At 40.7% G+C, this 17,252-nt stretch overlaps 1 protein-coding gene and 1 long non-coding RNA gene across 2 annotated transcripts in view; one reads left to right on the top strand and one right to left on the bottom strand.

Moving 5' to 3' along the window:
* Positions 1 to 17,252, bottom strand: part of abch1 (ATP-binding cassette, sub-family H, member 1) — a 78,814-nt gene that overhangs the window by 21,560 nt on the left and 40,002 nt on the right. Inside the window, exons 7-17 of the mRNA XM_052012265.1 lie at positions 13,714 to 13,788; positions 13,494 to 13,620; positions 11,343 to 11,361; positions 9,606 to 9,615; positions 7,309 to 7,321; positions 6,860 to 6,956; positions 6,286 to 6,454; positions 2,615 to 2,715; positions 2,396 to 2,466; positions 1,372 to 1,421; positions 1,212 to 1,268 (exon numbers count right to left, since the gene is read on the bottom strand). Coding sequence (XP_051868225.1) covers positions 1,212 to 1,268; positions 1,372 to 1,421; positions 2,396 to 2,466; positions 2,615 to 2,715; positions 6,286 to 6,454; positions 6,860 to 6,956; positions 7,309 to 7,321; positions 9,606 to 9,615; positions 11,343 to 11,361; positions 13,494 to 13,620; positions 13,714 to 13,788 — 789 coding nt within the window. The remainder of the gene's footprint in view (positions 1 to 1,211; positions 1,269 to 1,371; positions 1,422 to 2,395; positions 2,467 to 2,614; positions 2,716 to 6,285; positions 6,455 to 6,859; positions 6,957 to 7,308; positions 7,322 to 9,605; positions 9,616 to 11,342; positions 11,362 to 13,493; positions 13,621 to 13,713; positions 13,789 to 17,252) is intronic.
* LOC127568478 (uncharacterized) overlaps positions 1 to 17,252 on the top strand; it is an 84,885-nt gene that overhangs the window by 31,695 nt on the left and 35,938 nt on the right. The window lies entirely within an intron of this gene.

The following is a 17,252-nucleotide window of genomic DNA, read 5'->3' as shown; positions in this document are numbered from 1 at the left end:
CTCTATTAGGTCTCAATTTTTAAATATTAGTAAGGTGAACAAATTAAACTGGCTTTCACATGAAGGTTGCTCTCTGTGATATTTGAAAACAGTTAATGCTTATGACAGCAGAATTCCGGAGGTGTACCCTGTGTGATGCCAAGCTATGACAAAAGAGAGAGTCTCAAGTCTGGATCAGGAGTGGTGCTGCATGCTGATCTTAGGGGCAACAGTTAACATGAGAATGTTCATTCCAATATCCCAGTGGGCTCGAACTGTCCTGAATATTCAATGGCCCAAACTAGAAAATTAACAAGTGTGGGAAAAAAAGGAATTGGCTCAACTGTAGTGCCTTATATATGAGTACTACTGCCAACAATCACAATCCAGCCACAAACACAATTGGCCTTGTGAACTAAATGTAATAGCTGCAATATTCAAAGATTGCAATGGAACTTGTGTCCATCACCTAGACTGTGAAAATATTCTCTTTCTGGCAGTGGCCAGCTCGCCACAGCACAGGAGAAAAAGCAATGCAGTATCTTATGCACTACTCATAATATTCCAGTGACACTTGCATGATTGTTGAAGGATAAAGTGATTTTCTCAAGACTACATTTAAAACTTAATGCAAAATAAAACATTAGGTGAGGACTTGGACCTTTGGGGATACCAGCAGGTGCAGGGTTTACAAATGTACTGAGAGAAAAGGAATGTACATATACTAATTGAGTGGCCACTTGCTAACAAGCATAAATTACAAGTTACCAAATTCTAACTAGAACTCACCAACATTAAAGTATATTGGGGGACTGGTAATTCTGAAGTTGGCAGATACTATAAAATATTAATTCAGCAGATCATGATACATCTCTCCCTATTTTCACTTTGATTTGAAAGTAGTGGACATGACAATCAAGTGAGATTTATAAAGATTGATTCATAACACTCGTTTAACATTCTCAAAGTCAAGATCTTTGAGTGAGAATGTTAAATGAGTGTTACGAATCAACATTTATAAATGTTGATTCCTTGTGTATAAAAGGTCAAGTAAAGTCCTTTAGACATTAAGAAAAGATTAAGTTATCAGCACGGAACCCAAGTAGAATCAAATAATTTGGTAAATTTGGGACTTGAATAAGTCAAGCTTATTTATAAACTGTGCCTGGGACATGTTGATTTTTGGCTGATCCAAATGAAGCTCACACTCAGAAAGGTCGATGTCATTTTACCTTTACGGGAGGAGCTGCCATGTTTGAGTAATTGCTCAGGTTGTCCTTAACAAAACCCTGTAGTAAAAGATTCAGAAGTTCAATTTACGTTGGGTAAAATATAGTCAAGCTAAATGATGGAAAGTGTGATAAGTTGAACAGATGCTTATTCAAAAGATACCTCATAAGCTTTCCGCAGCTTTTGTTCAATGGTGAGTGCGATTTGTTCATCTGAAAGTAAACGAACATAAATATGAAAGTAAATGAACATATAAGGCAACCAAGCTGCACACCCCCTCCCCCAACCAAACAATACTGATGCCTGACAATTAAGATCCATGCTGAGACCCTGGAAAATGTGGACCAATTTCCATACCACAGGAGGCACCTCTCAGCAAAGTCCGACACTGATGACAAAATTCACCACTACCTCCAATATATCAGCACAGACTCTAGCTAACTGAAGAGAAGGGTGTTTAAAGACCAAGATGTCAGATCTGGTTCCAAGCTTCGACTGAATCTACTGAGCAGCAGTGAACCCTGCCCTCCTTCAGAATTATGGACAATCAATGCACCAAAGAAGTACCACCAATGCTATCTCCATAAGATCCTCCAAATTCAATGGCAGGATGTTGGGCTAGGAGAGGTCACTAATATTGGTTTGCTGATCCTGCCTGTGATTTGAAGGATTTTGAGAGCTCATGCTGGTGGTATCTGTCCATGCTTTAAGGTGTCTGCTTTAGTAGTCCATGTCTCAGAAGAATACAAAAGAGCAGGGATCATTGAAATGCCATACTTGAGGTTGTTAACTTCAAGCACAATTTCTCATAACTGGACGAAGCAGTGTTGGTGCACTGAAGGTGATGGTGAATTCCATCATTGCCTTTGTTGAGAGGTGGCTTCTGAGAGAAGGGAGATTGTCCAAAATGCCAACAAATTGCTCACTGAAGCAATTAGTTCAAAATAACAGGACTTGTGATGGTGAAAAAATGGAAAAGAATTATTTAAAAATAATGTTTACATCTGTATACATCTGTATAAACCAAACCTATGGAATTTAAACTACCTTAAAGTACTTTCCCTTTTTCTTTATTTCTATCTTGATGTTAGGAAAACAAGGAGAAATAATAAGTGTTTTATGTGTCTGGCAATCATAGCATTCATCTTCACCACTGTGTACAGAGAAACAACTTTAACAGACTTACTAGTCATATCCAGCCAGACATGGATCGAACCTCCATCAACTGTGCTGTCCTCAATCATCTTTTGAGTTGCCCTGAGAGGAAACCAGGCACATATATTAACACATCATGTCCTTGAGAGAGAACTGTGTTTGATTTACCTCCAGTTGCTTCTTACATGATGAGTACAGCTGCAGTGATAAGAATCTCAAAATATATATACCTTCATAACTTGTCATTTACCTTAAAAGAATATCTTGTGTGTAATTTGCTCCAAAGCCAATTGCACCCCAGTATTTCCCATCTTTTATACCCTTAATCGCATCAGACTGGTTTAAGTGAACCTGCAAGATATAATAAGCAACAGGTAATGCACAAGAAACTATGCGCGAGCAATTGTGGTTCCAATTAAAGGTCCAAAGGGGACTTGGATGTTAAAACAGAAATAAACCTTGGCTTTTTGGATCAAATTTAGTTGATGGACGCGTAACATCTTCTTCCCAGGCAGTTCCAGATTTACACAATATTTCAGAAACTATGCAGAGCACATTTTGCATGGGTCAGCTCAATACAGATATCATAAATTGTGGCACACCTGATTCTCAGCATTCATGGTTCTTCTAATTACACTATTATATAAATGAACCATAGAACCATACAGCACAAAACAGGCCCTTCGGCCCACCGTGTCGTGCCGTCCATCAGACCACCCTCACACCACCTAACCCCTTCCTCCCGCATATCCCTCTATCTCACGTTCCTCCATATGCCTATCCAACAAGCTCTTGAACCTGTTCAATGTATCTGCCTCCACCACCACCCCAGGCAGTGCATTCCATGCACCAACCACTCTCTGGGTGAAAAACCTCCCTCTGACATCTCCCCTGAACCTCCCACCCATAACCTTAAAGCCATGCCCTCGTCTTGAGCATTGGTGCCCTGGGAAGGAGGCGCTGACTGTCTACTCTATCTATTCCTCTCAATATTTTATATACCTCTATCATGTCTCCTCTCATCCTCCTCCTTTCCAGTGAATAAAGCCCTAGCACCTTAAGCCTCTCCTCATATTCAATACCCTCCAATCCAGGCAGCATCCTGGTAAATCTCCTCTGCACCCTCTCCAATGCCTCCACATCCTTCCTATAATGAGGCGACCAGAACTGAACACAGTACTCTAAATGTGGCCTAACTAGAGTTTTGTAAAGCTGCATCATAACCTCGCAGCTCTTAAACTCAATCCTGCGACTTATGAAAGCCAACATCCCATTGGCCTTCTTAACTGCTCTTTCCACCTGTGAGGCAACTTTCAACGAACTATGAATATGAACCCCCAGATCCCTCTGCTCCTCCACACTGCCAAGTACCTTGCCGTTTACCCTGTACTCTGCCCTGGAGTTTGTCCTTCCAAAGTGGACCACCTCACACTTCTCCGGATTGAACTCCATCTGCCACTTGTCAGCCCAGCTCTGCATCCTATCAATATCCCTCTGTAAGCTCCGACAGCCCTCCACACTATCCACAACACCGCCTATCTTAGTGTCGTCCGCAAACTTACTAACCCAGCCCTCCACCCCCTCATCTAAGTCATCTATAAATATCACAAAAAGTAGAGGTCCCAGAACCGATCCCTGCGGGACACCACTAGTCACTGCCTTCCAATCCGAGGGCACTCCTTCCACCACAACCCTCTGCTTTCTACATGCAAGCCAATTCCTAATCCACACAGCCAAGCTTCCTTGGATCCCTCGGCCTCTGACCTTCTGAAGAAGCCAACCATGAGGAACCTTATCAAATGCCTTACTAAAATCCATGTAAACCACATCCACTGCACTGCCCTCATCAATCTTCCTGGTCACCTCCTCAAAGAACTCTATCAGGCTTGTGAGGCAAGATCTTCCCTTCACAAAGCCATGCTGGGTGTCCCTAATCAGTCCATGATTCTCTAGGTGTTCATAAATCCTATCCCTTAGAATCCTTTCTAACAGCTTACCCACCACAGACGTGAGACTCACCGGTCTATAATTCCCTGGCCTATCCCTATTACCTTTTTTGAACAAGGGGACCACATTCGCAATCCTCCAATCCTCCGGCACCACCCCCGTAGACAACGAGGACTCAAAGATCCTTACCAGCGGTTCAGCAATCTCCTTCCCTAGCCTCTCGAAGCAGCCTGGGGAAAATCCCGTCAGGCCCCGGAGATTTATCTGTCTTAATATTATTTAACAACTTCAACACATCCTCTCTCTTGATATCAACAACCTCGAGAACTTTACCCCTACCAGCACTCCCTTCCGCATCATCAAGACCCCTCTCCCTGGTGAATACCGAAGAGAAGTACTCATTCAGAACTTCTCCCACTTCCGCCGCCTCCAGGCAAATTCTCCCACCTTTGTCCTTAATCGGACCTACCTTCACCCTAACCATCCTCCTACCCTTCACGTACTTGAAAAAGGCCTTGGGATTTTCCTTAACCCTACTAGCCAAAGCCTTTTCATGTCCCCTTCTAGCTCTCCTCAGCCCTTTCTTAAGTTCCTTCCTCGCTACCTTATATTCCTCACGGGCTCTGTCTGAACCTTGCTGCTTATACCTCACATATGTTACCTTCTTCTCCCTAACAAGTCGTTCCACCTCTCTCGTCACCCACGGTTCCTTCACCACGCCATTCCTTCTCTGCCTCACCGGGACATATTTATCCCTAACATCCTGCATAAGATCCCTGAATATCGACCACATCCCCATGGTACATGGTTGTAGAAATATCTGAAATTTCTAAATACACAGCTACTGAAGGGCATTCTAATGTTATTTTGAGTGCCCATGAAATTTCTTGCATAAATAGCCTATTCTGAAGCTTGGAAATATAATTATCACCTAAAGCAATTATTTTGCCTGCCAGGTATCACTACAGAAAAAAACAAGATGCAAACAACATCAGAAATGCCCCAAATTACAACACTGAACATCCACAAAACTCCACAATTTCTGATGACACTCTAGGAATTAGATTTTTTTAAACTTCCTTGCTAACTTATCTGTAGGATTATTAGATAAAACAACTATAATTTTCAGAAATATTGCCTTTTATTATCCATGAAATCTGTTGATTTTTTTATGGACGATAAATGACTAGTAATAAATTCCGAAGAATTATTCCCATTGGTGATGATGAGATTTTACGTGGAATTTGTATCAGACTAGCAATAAAAATGCCTAAACTGTCTACAAACTTTCAGCATTTTAGACAGAGGTACTTTGGGAAGATTGTGAAAGGTTTTGTGAAAGAATATTGCTGTATGCCTCCTCTGTCCTTCCAAATCACAAATCTCTTCAAGCATTCCTCAAAACTGATAGCCTTCTTCCTAGGTTCTCAGGTCCAAGAGCCTCCTCCTCACGCCTTAGCACAGTCCAAGACCATGGATTTCAGATTTAGGTCTCAGTTGCTCTCTTTCTCACTGTCTGATCAAAGGTCATTGATCTGGCTTTCTGTGTGTTGCAAGTATTTCCAACATTTGCCTCTATGCCTTACCTTTCTTCACCATTCAGCTCTAATTCTGCAATCCTAACAACAATCTTGTAAGTCCCTGGGAGCTTGATGAAGGGTTTCAACCCAAAACATCGACTGTTTATTTCTCTCCATAGATGCTTCCTGACCTGCTGAGTTCCTCCAGCATTTTGTGTGTGATACAAAAATCAGTTGAATCTTCTTTACTTAGTGGGTGGTCAGAGTGCCAAACTCATTGCCATAGGGACTGATTGAGGCAAAGAATATAAATGCATCAGAAAACAAGTTAGATATGCCCATGAAGGAGAAAGGATGAAACAGAGTGGGAAGAGGCTTTATGTGGAACATAAATGGCAAAAGGCACCAAATGAATTGTTTCTGTACAATAGACTCAATGTGACATATAAATAACCTGGATAATGGTGTTGTTATCAAGGTGCCACAGAACCTTCTGACTCATGGCAGGTTCTCCTGTATCATTGTTTACCACTGCCACATGCAAGTCTTTAGGATTGCCTCCAATGCAAAGACATATCAGTGAGATCTGAATGACTGGCAGGAAGAACTGGAAGCCAAGAAACCTGTGGAACATAGAGATGATACTCAGGAACACAAAACTGAAATTAACCATACCATTCAAAATATATTTTAAAAATTTTAATTTTCTGTTGATGTTTGCCAGATAGAAAAAGAACCCTGTCATAATTTTTTAATAATGCACAAATTACGTGCAGTTTTTTGATGAAGTGACACTATAACACCACCTCTTACCGCTTTTTTGTTTTTCACATAATTTCATCTTAAATGTGGCCATAGTGATCTATATCTCCCCTCCCCTTGTTAAATGAACCACCATAGAGTGTTTATGTCTCAAATAGTCTTTGTGCTGTTGGAACTTAGACAAACATGATGCATGCTTGAAAGGACTTTTAAATTATTAATTGCTCAATGAGTAAATCATCTAGTTGCAAATCCTAGTTACCTACCCAGGCATCCTTCTGATCCGAATGAAAGTTTTAATCACCAAAGCTGCAATATTTCTCCATTTAGGGATCATGCTTTTCATCCACAATTTCCAGTCCACTAAAATGAAAAGATAAAAACAAATCAGGCTCCAAAATTCAGGCAAACATATTCTGAGCTGCTGAAAAAGAGACAATCCATTCTGGACTATTCACTAAAATAATTGTATTGCCTCACGGTTAAGGACTATTACAACAGTGGGTCAAATGCATCAAAGCAGTTTGTCATTGGGGCTTGTATTACAGAGCATGAAAATTCCTAATTGTAGTTTGTAACAAGGATTCTTATTTTTGCCAGCAATAATGTGTAACATGCTACAGGAAGTTTCAGGTTCACACCTTGGTTGGCACAGGGTTAGCTAAGCATTGCCTCAAGGGAAAATAAACCTGAATTTCCAGTCCTGTTCAAGGACTTGTGCACAGAGGCTGGACAAGAACTGGCCAACATGGGAGAATGGAGTCATGTTCCATACAGGTTTAAGAGAACACAGGGGGTTGCTTTTTCTTCCTGCTTGATTTGAAGATTGATTATACTTTTCAGATCTGCCATACCATATTATCCAGTCAGGAATCTATTTTATTTCCTATCAGGCCTGTCAACCAAATTTCACATTCAATTTAAATGTGACTGCAATTTAGTCTGTTCCATGCTAAAAAGCAATTAAATGGTGAAATGCAAGAAGAAAGTTTGCTTCCTATTGTTGTCAAGAGATAATTATGAGAAGTTTTAATTCTAGGACCATTCCCAAGTGGCTATTACAGGTGGGGCTAGGTCTCACTATTTTAAAGTAAACAAATCCTTTTGTCCAATTTAATACCCTATAGGTCATGAGACAGAGATGGTAGCATTTTAACATATTGGTGCTGTATTTATACACTGCCGGTAAACTTTAGCTTTGATCAATAACTGCTGCAGTAATGGAAATAAATAAAAGTTGTGAGCATGAACATGGACATCAATGCTCAGAGCAGTACAACGTGCTAACAGATGGGTAGTTGATGGCCCATTGTGTCCGTGCTGGCCATCAAATACCCATCTACACTAATCCCATATTTTCAGCATTTGGCTCATAATATTTCAAGTGGTCTTTTATCTACTTCTTAAATGTTGTGAGAGTACCTGTCTCTAAGAGCCCTTTAGAAACTATCTGAGTAAAAAATAAATCTTCCTCAAATCTTCTCTAAATCTCTTACATGTTACCATAGACCTATGCCCTCTGGGTACAGGCACTTCTGCCAAGGGAAAAAGATTCTTACTACCTTCCCCTCATGATTTTGCATACCTCAATCAGGTCCTCCTTCACCCTTCTCTGTTCCAAGGAACGCAAACATAGCCGATCCAATCTCTCTTCAAGTCTGAAACAGTACCTCCCAGGCAACATCCTAGCAAATCTCCTCTGCAACCTCCCCAGTGTAGCCACTTCTTTCCTTTAGTATGGTGACCTGAACTGCACACAGTATTCCAGCAGTGGCTCAGCTAATGTTTTATATAGTTGCACCAAAACCTTCCTGTTCTTATATTCCATGCCCTGGCTAATAAAGGCAAGTATCCCATATGCCTTCTTAACTGTCTTAGCTATTTGTGCTGCTGCCTTCAGGAATCCTTGGACATGTAGATGAAGATCCCTCTTTTCTCAGGATTTCCTAGTGTCTGACTATTCATTCTGTATCTTCTGGTCTTATTAGACCTCCTAAAATACATAACATCACAATTTTTATGATTAAATTCTGTCTGCCATTGTCTTGTTCATCTTACCAACTTATTAATATTCTTCTGTAGCCAAAGACTACCCTCCTCACTGTCAACAACACCACCAATTTCGATGTCATCTGCGAACTTATTGACCAGACCTCCTACACTTACATCTAGACTGTTAATAAAAGAGCAAGGGTCAAAGCAATAATCCATGCAGTACAACACTGGTCATAGGCTTCTGATGGCAAAGACAATCCTCAACCATCTAATCTCAGATCCAACTTGCTAAATTGCCCTGCATCCCTGGATCTTACATTTTTCACCAGTCTCCACTGTAGGACCCTGTCAAAGATCAGAATCAGAATTATTATCACTGACTTATATGACATCAAATTTGTTGTTTTTCAGCAGCAGTAGAGTGCAAAGACATAAAATTACTATCTTACTAAAGTAAGATAGGCATGGTAATGTAGCGGTTAGCGTAACGCTGTTGTAGCACCAGCGACCCGGGTTCAATTGTGGTCACTGTCTGTAAGGAACTTGTACATTCTCCTCCGGGTGCTCCAGTTTCCTCCCATATTCCAAAGATGTATGGGTTAGGAGTTGTGGGCATGCTATGTTGGCGCCGGAAGCGTGGCGACACTTGCTGTACATGTGACTGATAAAGATATCTTATCTTATCAATGTAAACTACATCAATCACACTGCCTTTATTAAGATATCTAGCTGCATCTTTGAAAAAATTCAGTCAAATTGGTCAGGTGGTATTGTCCCTAAACAAATCTATTCTGACCATCCTTGATTAATCCCTGCCTTTCCAAAGGTAGATTAATCCTCTCCCTCAGAATTTTTTTCCAAAAGTTCCCCTATCACTGAAGCTAGACTCCTGGGCCTATAACTACCTAGCTCCCAGTTGCCCTTCTTGAAAAAAGGTACCACCATAAATATGCCCCAGTCATCTGGATGCTGTACTGTGGCTGGAGAAGTTCGAAAATTTCTGTCAGAACTCCCAGCTATCTCCTCCCTTGGTTTCCATAGCAGCTTGAGATGCATCTCATCTGGTCCTGGAGATTTATACACCTTTAAGCCTAAAGCATAAACACCTCCTCCTTTTTAATTGTAATTTATTCTAAAATTTCACCACCCCCCTCCACGAATTCTCTAACTACAATGTCCTTTTTCATAGTGAACACAGATGAGGTGTATTCATTTAAGACCTCATCTCTATCCTCTGGCTCCATGCAGATTGCCACAGGTACAGTACCTCAAGATTCAAAGTAATAAGAACTATAGTGAGCTTCTGATCTCACAGCAGTAAGCTTTTCTAAAGAAAGGACGAGGGAAAACAGAGCTGCTTCGGTTACGTAGGTCCCAGTGAGCAGCAGCATTCTTTAGTTTCAAGGTCTTTGCACCACAACTGAATTTACCTGGATTCTGATGTTGCAACCTAATCTTGTGGAGAAAGGAGATGGCAGTGCGAAAGTATGCCCTTCTGTTATGTATTTACAGTAGAGCCAATTCTTGAATTATGTGAAGCTGCTGACTCGCATCTCCAGCAAACCTAGATTTTACCCTGACCTCAGGTGCTGTCTATGTGGAGTTTGCTGATTCTCCCTGTGACCATTTGATTGCTCCTGTTTCCACCTACATCCCTGAGACATGTTGGTTAGTTAATCGGCTAATATAAATTACCCCTAGTATAGGTGGGTGGTTGGAGAATTGGGAGGAGTTGATGGGATGTAAGAGAGAATGGATGAAAGGGAAACAAACAGGGGCAGGAGGTTGATGGGATTACTCTGAGAGCCAGCATTGACTCATTGGGCTGAATGATCTCCTCCTGTATCATAAAGAAATATAGGATCCCTATACCACAGTACATTATTTTCTAAAGCAAACTCCAAAACAAAAGCTACTTTATAAGATTTACTGAGGCCTGGAAATGAAGAGCAGTTCTAAACCTAGAACCTTATGTATATTAACATTTTTCAATTTCTAACCATTTAAAAAGCACAGTAATTTCTCAAATTATGGATGTTCAAAGTATGAATTTTCACCATAACATCATTGATCCTATTTATGTATATTCTATCTATGGGAAAGTTATTAGAATCGATCCTCAAGGATGAGGTTATGGAATACCTAGAGATGCAATGCAAGATAGGTCCAAGCCAGCATGGTTTCGTGAAGGGAAGATCCTGCCTGACCAACCTATTGGAGTTTTTTGAGGAAATCTCAGGTAGGGTGGATAAGGAAGAGGCTGTGGATGTTATGTATTTAGACTTTCAAAAGGCCTTCGACAAGGCGCCGCACAAGAGGCTGATTAATAAGATGAGAGCTCATGGAATTACAGGTAGGATATTGGAATGGGTGGAGTATTGGCTGGTAGTATTGTCCTGTTCTGGTTGGCTACCAGTTACTAGTGGTATTCTGCAGGGGTCGGTGTTGGGGCCACTTCTTTTTACTTTGTACATTAATGATTTGGATGATGGAGTAAATGGTTTTGTGGCTAAGTTTGTCGGCTCTTGGACTGTATTCATTGGAGTACAGAAGAATGAGAGGAGACCTCATAGAAACATTTAGAATGTTGAAAGGACTGGACAGAGTATATGTGGTTAAGCTGTTTCCCCTGGTGGGTGAGTCCAGGACTAGAGGGCACAATCTTAGAATTAGAGGGTACTGGTTTAAAACAGAAATGAGGAGAAATTTCTTCAGCCAGAGGGTAGTGAAATTATGGAATTCTTTGACACGTACAGCTGAGGAGGCCCGATCAGTGGGGGCGTTTAAGGAGGAGATTGATAGGTATCTAATTAGTCAAGGTATCAAGGGATATGGGGATAAAGCTGGAAATTGGGGCTATATAGGAATAGTATTAGTTTAGCTCATGGAGCAGACTCGATGGGCCAAATGGCCTACTTCTGCTCCTTTGTCTTGTGATCTTGTGATTTACAAAACAAATTTTGCTATAATGAGTATAATTTGGTCCTCTCACCCAAATCATTGATATAAGTCATAAATAGCTGGGGCCCAAACACCAATCCTGCAGTACCCCACTCGTCACAGACTTGACCAGAGTAACAGCTTTTGTCCAATCTTCAGAGCTCAAGCTTCTCCATTTTCATATTCATATTTTCTTATCATAGAAAGAGGCTATTCGGCCCATTGAATCTATGCTGGCTCTCAAAGGAACCTTGTCAGTTCCATTTCCCCACTTATTTCCCTTTATTTCATTCCCTTTCTTTTCTCTCCCTCACATGTACATCGACTCGCCTTTGATTCCACTGTAAACCACCCATGCTTGGGGTAATTTTTGAATGTATTAGACTGTTTTAATCCACTGCCCATCAACAACCAGTTCCCCCCCCCCCCCCAATGCCAAGTGACTATTGATAACTCACTAATTTTCTTGTCCTATCTCTCTTATCACTCTGTAATTTGCAGTGCATTTCTGAAGGAAGCAAGTCAGATGAATTATATGGCTGGGAAAATAAAAGGTATTTTGGCTGAGGCATAGCATATAAGAGCAGGGAAGTGATGCCAGAACTTTATTAAACACGAGATAGGCTGCAGCTGGAGCATTTCATATGGATCTGATCACCACATTACTGAAAGGATGTGACTGCATTAGAAAGAATCAAAGGATTCTGAGGACTGCAGAATGACTGGCTAGACTTTCTTTTCCCTTTAGAACAGAGCAAGCTCAGGGGGAAATTTAACAAATTGTATAAAATGATGAGGTGCCCAGATTTGGTAAGCAAAGAGGACCCATTTCCCTGAGAAGAAAAAGCAATAACAAGGGGCATCGGAATTATGATGCAGGGTCTTGACCTGAAATACTGACTTACACCTTTTGGCCTCCACCTGCTTGACCCACTGAGTTGTTCCAGTGTTCTGTTTTTTTGTTCCAGAGTCCAGCACCTGCAGTTTGTTTTGTCTTTAGGCGGCAGATTCGTAGTGAAAAAATTAGAGGAAAGTAATTTCTTTTTGCCTAAAATTACCAAGAGTGTGGAACTCACTGCATAAAAGAACAATGGAGGCAGAAACCTCACCACATTCAGCAAATATCTGGATGAGCACGTCATGTAAGAGCCTGTGAGCTGGGTAGTGGGATTAGACTAAACTGCTTTTTTTTGGACATGATGACCTGTGCTGTAAAATACCAAACAATGCTGCTGAATTATTTGTTTTTATGTATTTATGGGAATTCCATCATTTATAATCGTTCCAAATGTTGCCTTTGAACTTTTCCTTAGGAGATGGGTGGATCTTGTTTTTCATATTGTCTCATATTTGGAATTAAACTAAACCACATTTGAACCACATTTCACATCATATGTCAGTGATAATAAATTTGATTCTGATTCTGAACCATTTCTCTCCTCCAGGGAGTGATGGGATGGTTTCTACAGGTATCACAGCATTACAACCAGTCCCTAGACAAGTCCTGGGAAGGTAAAAGGTAGAGAAATATAAGCAACATACAGAATAAAAAATAAACAGGGATTTTCAGAAGTTAGAAAGGATCACATGACTGAGCATAGCAACTGTGATCAAGCCAACAGGCCTCAGCAGTGACGGAAATTATTCCTCAGGCTGCCTCAGTGTATTTGGAAAATGCTGGAGACAGCTTTTGTCGCACAGCACCAGTGTTTTCAACTCAGCTCATCCTCCCCCAGTTCATTAATATTCATATGTATTTTTTTACTGGTGGTTGTGGGGCATCAAACTCCATTTATTGCTGATCAACTTTATCAAGGGGTTTCTTCGAAGGCTTTAAATATCCAAGGACAAACCACAGATGCCTCCAGGAAATTCATTGTGGAAGGTCAGAGAGGTATTAGGAGAGGGTGGCAAACAAATGGTTTTATATCTCACCTTTAAATTTATTTTGTTCAATGTCTCCATGGAGAATTGGTAGTGTCTCCTCCTTGTTTTTCTCCCTGGAGCTTAGTTTATTCTTTTGGAAAATACCAGAGACAGCTTTTGACTGATCTGACGTTTTACACAATTTCAGGAACACGTTCTCCAAAGACTAAAATAACCATTAGGTAAAGAAAGTAAGTGCCGTTATAATAGTTGTGCATAATTCACTTAATAACTATTCAGTAATGTCATCAGTACTTACTGACATCCTATGGAAGCTTATTAAATAATCGGGAGGAGCTTCTGCAAGAAGTTTACCATTTCTCATTAATCCAACCTGAGAAAGCAAGAGGAGAAATATTTTAGATTAGAAGATAAATCAAGATTTTTCTGATTGAATTTATTTTGTCAAAGCATGGAAGCAGTTAAGCAGAACAAAGAACCTAGTCTGGGCAGTCCAACAGAATGGTAAGATCAAGAATGGGGAGACATGCAATGATAAAGTATCTTAATGCATACTGACTGTATTATTTGGGTTCTTTGTGTGATTATTGTGTGCTGTGTTGAATAATCTCATCAAGATTCTGGAGCTCTACAACTATTGTTCTTTATCCTAATGGCTCCTCCAGGCTTCCACAAACATTGTTGCAACGCAGAGAGCTGTCAACTACATGTCACTCTACTTAATCTTTTATAACCAACACTTTAACGTACAAAGAAAGTACATTTAACTTAAAAGAATACTTACACACATTTACATATATAGATTTTTAAATTTACAGCTTCAGTGGCACCATAGATCTTTTCACTCTCTGGGACTTCCTCAGTATTACAAGCATAACTGACATCTTTCTGGCATCACTTTCAACACTGACTGACCATCCACTTTAGGATTCACCATGATCTCTTTCAGGTCTCAGTCACCAATTTGTCTGCAGCTTCCTCATGTTCTACTGTTACATCCTCTTTTAGCATAGCTTATGACTCATAACTTGGTTTTTCATCAATTCCTGAAATTTCTGTCACGTTTCATCAAATAATTCTTGGATGTCCATACTGGCCAGGAGGTGTAAGTATCTGCATCTTTTCAACTCAAAACCCTTTCATTCTATAATGGTTAGAAATCTCTTCTATTGATTCCCCTTCCTCCGCTATTCTGATCCAAAAGGTCTCAGCCGAAATATACTCAGTAGTAGATGGGCTGTTATCTAAATGTTGATAGGAATATAGCAATTCTGTGCTGTGTAGAGCTTTCTGATGTTGTCTGTCAAATGTTTCTTTAAAACCTCCTTCAAAATCTACATGTACCATCTGGATTAATATGGAGATGTGAGGCAGTGCTTTATGCTCATAAATGTCCCAAACAAGGTGTAACATAGCTGTGGGCTGTTGTCTGATGCTAGTTGTGGTCTGATACAAATGTGAAAAACCATCTTAGTAGGAATTTATGAAAAAAAATAATGTTAAAGACAATAGCTTATGTACCCTCTTCATCGTAGCATAATCCTTTATGTATTTTGTCAACATGCAAGGATCATGCTGGAATTTGTTTGTAACCATATCCACAACATGAGTGATGACACCTCCAACATCATAATCGGAGGCATCACAGGAAAGTCTTAGTGCCCTTTTGTGGCATAGTGGACCAAAAATTATTCACTGCTAAAGCTGGTCCTAACATTTATTCTGCACCCTCTGTCGCTCTTCATCCCAAAGGCAAGATTTATCTTTTCACAATAGCTGGTGCAGAGATGTTTATATTGTGCAAAATCCTGTGGGAATCTCGCATAACTGAAGTGTGCCAAGGAAGGACTAGAATTATGTGATGTTGTCCAGTCTGTAGGCATTTATTGCTGTTATCTTCATCCATCTTTAGGCCTAGATACATCACCTTTATTTGAAGGAAAGTACACCAGATGCATTTCAATTTGATATAATGTCTATGAGCCTCTTTAAGTCCTCCTTAAACACTGCAAGTGCTCTTCTTCAGTTGCTGAAGTAGCTAACATTTTCTTGGTTACCGAGACAATGAGCAATACCATGTAGCATCAGGCCCATGGTAGCCAGGAAGATCTTAGAGGTTGATTTCTCCAAAATGATTCCAGAAGCTTTTACATACAACCTTGCAATGGTGCTAATCTGATACGATACCAAAAGAGGCAGCAACCTTAAAACAACAATTATCTCTTTACAACTAATGCTATATACATAATGCTAAACCCTGAAAACATCGTCATCTCTGCACACACTTCTAATAGAGTTATATTTTTAAAAAATGTCAAACAAGGAAATAACTTCATCCAGAAAATTAAAATCAACAGGAGTGAGATAGGTCAACGTCAGCAAAACCAAGGAACTGATTGTGGATTTTGGGAAGCAGAAGTCAGATGAACTAGCACCAGTCCTCATTGAAGGGACTGCAGTGGAAAGGGTGAGCAGCTTCAAGTTCCTGGGTGTCAACATCTCGGATGATCAATCCTGGGCCCAGCTCAGAGATGCAACCATGAAAAAGGCGCATCTCTATTTTCTTAGAAGTTTAAGGAGATTCGGCACGTCATTGAAGACTCTGACAAACTTCGACAGATGTACAGTGGAGAGCATTCCGATTGGTTGCATTATGGCCTGGTACAGGAACTCCAATGCACAGGAACGCAAGAGGCTATGGAGAGCAGTGGACTCAGCCAGTTCCATCGTGGGTACAGCTCTTTCCACCGTTGAGGATATCTGTAAGAGGCAATGTCTCAGGAAAGCGACATCCACCATTAAGGACCCCCACCATCCGGGCCATGCACTCTTTTCACTGCTGCAATCAGACAGGAGATACAGGATCCTGAAGACCCACACCTCAAGGTTCAACAACAGCTTCTTCCCCACTGTCATCAGGTTCTTGAACCTACATGAAAAACGCTAACTCTACCTCAGACCACATTTCCCTCAACTTGCACTAACGTCATCAAGTTTATTTTTGTTTATGTCATCACGTAAGTTATGTATAATTTACGTTAATTTACGTTTATGTAATTTAAGTTTGTCACGTGTGTAATGTACTGTGCTGCTGCTGCAAAAAGCTAATTTTCATGGCATTTATACCCTGGGTATGTATGCCCATGACAATAAACTTGAACTTGGAATTAAAGGAAAATGGAGGGAAAGAAAAGGAAACCAGGACTGAAATTCTCAAAAACCTTTCAGTCATTCTTAGCAAGGAACATAGACCCCAAGAATAGGACACTGCTTAGCCAGCAAAGATGAACAGTCAAATAGATTTCAAAACCATCAGCAAAAGTTAAATCATTGAAATATGTGGGATATAAAGACTTAGCAAGTAATGTTTTTGTTGTTGGAGATCAACATCTCAGACCATATCAGATCAGATGCGTCAACATCTCAGAGAATCTATCTTGGGCCTAACACATTGATGCAATCATGAAGAAGGCACGCCAGCGGCTCTACTTCATTTGGACTTTGAGGAGATTTGGTGTGTCACCAAAGACTTGCAGATTTCTACAGATGTACAGTGGAGAGCATTCTGACTGGTTGCATCACCGCCTGGTATTTAGGCTCCATTGTGCAGGATCAAAAGAGGCTGCAGAGGGTTGTAATCTCAGCCAGCTCCATCATGGGCACAACCCTCCCCACCACTGAGGATATCTCCAAGAGGCAGTGCCTCAAGAAGGCGGCATCCATTATTAAGGACCCTCACCACCCGGGACATGCCCTCTTCATGTTACTACCGTCAGGGAGGAGGTACAGGAACCTGAAGACCCACACTTAGCATTTCAGGAACAGCTTCTTGCCTCT

Source organism: Pristis pectinata, chromosome 3, assembly GCF_009764475.1.
Source record: "Pristis pectinata isolate sPriPec2 chromosome 3, sPriPec2.1.pri, whole genome shotgun sequence".
Lineage (NCBI taxonomy): Eukaryota > Metazoa > Chordata > Chondrichthyes > Rhinopristiformes > Pristidae > Pristis > Pristis pectinata.
This window is presented reverse-complemented; position numbering and strand designations above follow the sequence as displayed.